This window comes from Chlorocebus sabaeus, chromosome 13 (genome assembly GCF_047675955.1).
Source record: "Chlorocebus sabaeus isolate Y175 chromosome 13, mChlSab1.0.hap1, whole genome shotgun sequence".
Classification (NCBI taxonomy): domain Eukaryota; kingdom Metazoa; phylum Chordata; class Mammalia; order Primates; family Cercopithecidae; genus Chlorocebus; species Chlorocebus sabaeus.
In genome coordinates, this window is record NC_132916.1 from 37,017,811 (window position 1) to 37,023,194 (window position 5,384).

General features: G+C 37.5%; 1 protein-coding gene across 1 annotated transcript; it reads left to right on the top strand.

Moving 5' to 3' along the window:
• Positions 1–3,626: 3,626 nt before the first annotated feature.
• LOC103240547 (eukaryotic peptide chain release factor subunit 1-like) lies at positions 3,627–4,985 on the top strand. Its single transcript, XM_038000997.2, is given in 3 exon segments — positions 3,627–4,129; positions 4,132–4,486; positions 4,489–4,985. Coding segments are annotated over 3 exon segments (1,212 nt in total). The 5' UTR covers positions 3,627–3,757; the 3' UTR covers positions 4,974–4,985.
• The last annotated feature ends 399 nt before the right edge of the window (positions 4,986–5,384 follow it).

Here is a 5,384-nt window from a genome sequence, read left to right on the forward strand (position 1 = left end):
TACCCTTCTCCTTGCTTCTGGTGGTTGCCAGCAGTCTTTGGCATTTCTGACCTTGTAGGTGCGTCTCTCCAATCTCTGCCTCTGTGATCATGTCATGTTCTATTTGTGTATTTACATGGCCATCTTCTCCTAAGGATACCAATCATACTGGACTAGGGACCAACCTTACTCCTCTTGTATGATCTCACCCTAACTTAACTATAATAATAACATCTGCAATAACCTTATTATGTCCAAACAAGGTCATATTTTAAAGTGTTGTATGTTAGAATTTCAATGTTATTTTTTTGCAAGGCACAATTTATTTTTTATTTATGTTTTTTACTTACTTTGTGTTTAGTTTTTCTTCAACTTTTATTTAATTCTGGGGTACATTTGTTGGATGTGCAGGTTTCTTACGTAGGTAAACATGTGTCATGGTGGTTTGCTGCACAGATCAACTCATCACCTAGGTATTAAGCCCAGCATCCATTAGCTAATTTTTCTGATGCTCTCCCTCCCCCTAGTGTCCTTACCGTTCAGTTCCCACTTGTAAGTGAGAACATGCGGTGTTTGGTTTTCTGTTCCTGTGTTAGTTTGCTGAGGATAATAGCTTCCAGTTCCATCCATGTCCTTGCAAAGGACATGATTTAGCTCCTTTTTATGGCTGCATAGTATTCCATGGTGTATATATACCCCATTTTATTTATCCAGTCTATCATTGATGGGCATTTGGATGGATTCCATGCCTTTGCTATTGTGAATAATGCTGCAATGAACATACACGTGCATGTGTCTCTATAATAGAATTATTTATATTCCCTTGGGTATTCATACAGTCAGTAATGGGATTGCTGGATCTAATGGTATTTCTGTTTCTGGATCTTTCAGGAATCACCACACTATCTTCCAAATGATTGAACTAATTTACAGTCCCATCAGCTGTGTAAAAGCATTCCTTTTTCTCTGCGGCCTCTCTAGCAACTGTTGTTTCTTGACTTTTTAATAATAGGCCTTCTGACTGGTGGGAGATGGTATCTCATTGTGATTTTGATTCGCATTTCTCTAATGATCAGTGATGTAGAGCTTCTTTTTTCATATTTTTTGGCCACATAAATGTCTTCTTTTGAGAAGTGTCTGTTCATGGCTTATGTCCAATTTTTAACGGGGTTGTTTTTTTCTTGTACATTTGTTTAAGTTCTTTGTAGACTTTGGATATTAGACCTTTCTCACATGAACAGATTGCAAAATTTTTCTCCCATTCTGTAGGTTGTCTGGATGATTGTTTCTTTTGCTGTGCAGAAGCTCTTTAGTTTAATTAGATCCCATTTGTCAATGTTTGCTTTTGTTGCAATTGCTTTTGGCATTTTCATCATGAAATCTTTGCCTTCAAGGCACAATTTAACTCATAACACCATACTACCCAACTTTCCTGCAGTTACATGTAGTTATATAAATTATATGACTGAGTTCTAGCCAGTGGAATGTGAGTGCATGTAACACTTCCACACTTGATTCATAAAAATATCCCATGCTCTTTTTTCCATTTTTTGTGGGCCAGATACAGTAATGAGAATGGAGAACCACAGATGGAAAGGACCTGGGTCTCTGACTTGCATTTTGAGGAGTGCCACCTCTTAGAGATGAATACTTGCCTTAGTTAAATAAGCTGAACATAGTTGTATTTTATATTGAGCCATTATGCTTTAAAAAATTATAGACTTTCCAAGTCCTAACTAAACACTTGGATTGACTTTAGTTCTATCATTAACTAGATGTGTGAACTTGGGTGTTATTTAAACTTTCAAAGTCTGTATACTTTTCACAAGAAGAGATGCAATACCTATCATTCAATCAGTTATGCTTAGTCCCTATTAGGTATCAGGACCATGGTTCAGTACAATGAAAATAAAGATCCCTTTCCTCAGGTAATCTACATTCTTCTGAGGAAGATGAATGCTAAACATGTAATCGAATACATAAATATAGAATATCCTTAGAGATACAGACTATTAAAATGATCAATATTTACACAGACTGCGAGTGAGGCTCTAATAAGGTAGTCAAGAAACCTCTCAGATATGGCAAGGGGCTGGATCTGAGACAAATGATGAGCAAAAGCCATCCATGTAAAGGGTGCTCTAGGGACAAGCTTTGGCAAGTTCAAGGAATTAAAGCAAAACTAGTGTGATTAAAGCAAATGATAAAATGTCTGGAGCATAGGAAATAAGAAAGAGGAGAAATATGAGATGAAGTCAAAATATAGGTAGGATATATGTTATACAGGCTTATAGCTCATTACAAGATTTTGGTTCTATTCTAAGAGATTGGCAAACCAGTTGGAGCATTTTATGATCTGATTTTTATTTTTAAAAGATTATTCTGATAACCATGTTTTCACTGGATAATAGGAAAAGCATGGAAGCATTTACTAGGCATTTGGAGTAATCCAGGTGAGAAATAATGGGGACTTAGACTAGGATGGCAACAGAGGACACAGTGAAAAGTAGTTAGGTTGTCTTATAGCAAATAAATATGTACCTGAAATAATGATGATGATAATGAGAGCAATTGCAACAAAAATAGCAATAATAATAATAATACCTGACAATGAATTTAGCCTTTACAATTGACTTTTATTCTTCAACTTTCCTTTTCAATTTCATGCACTATAAACACTTAAATCTTATCTTATTAATATCCTTCCCTGGGTCATTAATAAAGTTGTTAACTTCTAATTCAAGAGTGAACACTTTTATTTCCTATCCATTGATAGCCATTATAATGATGTTAAATGAATGAAAATGATATAATCCTACAACCATAACCATAATAGAAAGTGAGACATCAGCAGACACTTAAAATATCTCCAAAAGATGAAAAATAGATGAGCTGATGGAGTCCAGAGAGAGCTGCAGTCAAAGAGGGAACTAGGCTGCCCCTGGTAATAAGGCAAGTGACCTCAGATGATTGAAGTGAGAAGTGGGTTCAAAAGAGAAAGAATAACTAAGTTCCCATGTGTGTAATAATTCTCCATCTCTAATTCAGAAGCCATGTATTAACTACCAAAGCAAATATATACAACAAAGTAAACAGCCAAAGGAAAATCAGTCTCCGAATAAATTTAGCTGCCTAGGGAGAAATTGGGCAACTAGTATATTCTAGCATTTAGAAAATTTTAGGCACAGTGACTGACACTCAGCCCTGTATCCTGCTTGGCAAAAGCAACCTGTCAATAAAACCCATTTATGAGCAGAGTGGTATCAACCAAATATATTATTGTATCATTTTAAGATATGAAAGAAAACAAAAGTAATGCAAGAAGTAAAGGGGTAATTTATTCTTAGAAAGATTTATATGTGTATGAGTATATATATACAAATATATGTAATTCATAAACTAAAAGAATAGCATTACTCACCAAATTAAGGATCAAAGGAAAAGAAAACATTATTTGACATTTAAAATGCTCTTGACAAAATTAGTAATTGAAAAATTGTTAGAAGATGAAGTCGGGTCACAGGCCCCACGTGAGCTGATTGCAACACATGCAGCTGCCTGGAGAGAGAGAGCCGGTGTCCTTTGTTAGAGCCGCTGCTGCCACGGAGCCGCCGCCGGGGAGGAGCAGCCCAGCCGCTGGCGCCCAGGACTGGGCACTTAGGGAGGAGGAGGGGAGAAGATGGTGGACGACCCCAGTGCTGCCGACAGGAACGTGGAGATCTGAAAGATCAAGAAGCTCATTAAGAACTTGGAGGCGGCCCGCGGCAATGGCACCAGCATGATATCATTGATCATTCCTCCCAAAGACCAGATTTCACGAGTGGCAAAAATGTTAGCAGATGAGTTTGGAACTGCATCTAACATTAAGTCAGGAGTAAACCGCCTTTCAGTCCTGGGAGCCATTACATCTGTACAACAAAGACTCAAACTTTATAACAAAGTACCTCCAAATGGTCTGGTTGTATACTGTGGAACAATTGTAACAGAAGAAGGAAAGGAAAAGAAAGTCAACATTGACTTTGAACCTTTCAAACCAATTAATACGTCATTGTATTTGTGTGACAACAAATTCCATACAGAGGCTCTTACAGCACTACTTTCAGATGATAGCAAGTTTGAATTCATTGTAATAGATGGTAGTGGTGCACTTTTTTTGGCACACTCCAAGGAAACACAAGAGAAGTCCTGCACAAATTCACTGTGGATCTCCCAAAGAAACACGGTAGAGGAGGTCAGTCAGCCTTGCGTTTTGCCCGTTTAAGAATGGAAAAGCGACATAACTATGTTCGGAAAGTAGCAGAGACTGCTGTGCAGCTGTTTATTTCTGGGGACAAAGTGAATGTGGCTGGTCTAGTTTTAGCTGGATCTGCTGACTTTAAAACTGAACTAAGTCAATCTGATATGTTTGATCAGAGGTTACAATCAAAAGTTTTAAAATTAGTTGATATATCCTATGGTGGTGAAAATGGATTCAACCAAGCTATTGAGTTATCTACTGAAGTCCTCTCCACGTGAAATTCATTCAAGAGAAGAAATTAATAGGACGATACTTCGATGAAATCAGCCAGGACACGGGCAAGTACTGTTTTGGCGTTGAAGATACACTACAGGCTTTGGAAATGGGAGCTGTAGAAATTCTAATAGTCTATGAAAATCTGGATATAATGAGATATGTTCTTCATTGCCAAGGCACAGAAGAGGAGAAAATTCTCTATCTAACTCCAGAGCAAGAAAAGGATAAATCTCATTTCACAGACAAAGAGACCGGACAGGAACATGAGCTTATCGAGAGTATGCCCCTGTTGGAATGGTTTGCTAACAACTATAAAAAATTTCGAGCTACGTTGGAAATTGTCACAGATAAATCACAAGAAGGGTCTCAGTTTGTGAAAGGATTTGGTGGAATTGGAGGTATCTTGCGGTACCGAGTAGATTTCCAGGGAATGGAATACCAAGGAGGAGACGATGAATTTTTTGACCTTGATGACTACTAGGTAGTCGACATGGGTCCGGCAAAATGTGCCTCACCCTCCAGCATCCAACCGAAGGAGCATACCCATGGTGGAATCCAAACAGATCCCTGCCTTACAATTGGAACATTTCCAGAACTTAATCCATGAGCATTGGATATTGAAAAGAAAACCGAAACAAAACCATACCTAGCCCTACACTTTGGTTTGTCATGGTGTCAGCGCAGCAGCCTACAACTAAGTTCCTAAATGCCACTTTGGACTAATTTAAAAAAGAATCCTAGTTTTTACTTTTACTCGATGGTGAAATTGGTTGCTCTTGTATTTTATGAAAAAAATGATTTTTTTAACCTCCATACATAGAAGCAAAAATACTTTAACTGCTGTAAACCTTCAAAAGTTAATAGTGAGATCATACTGGTTTGTTTCTTATTT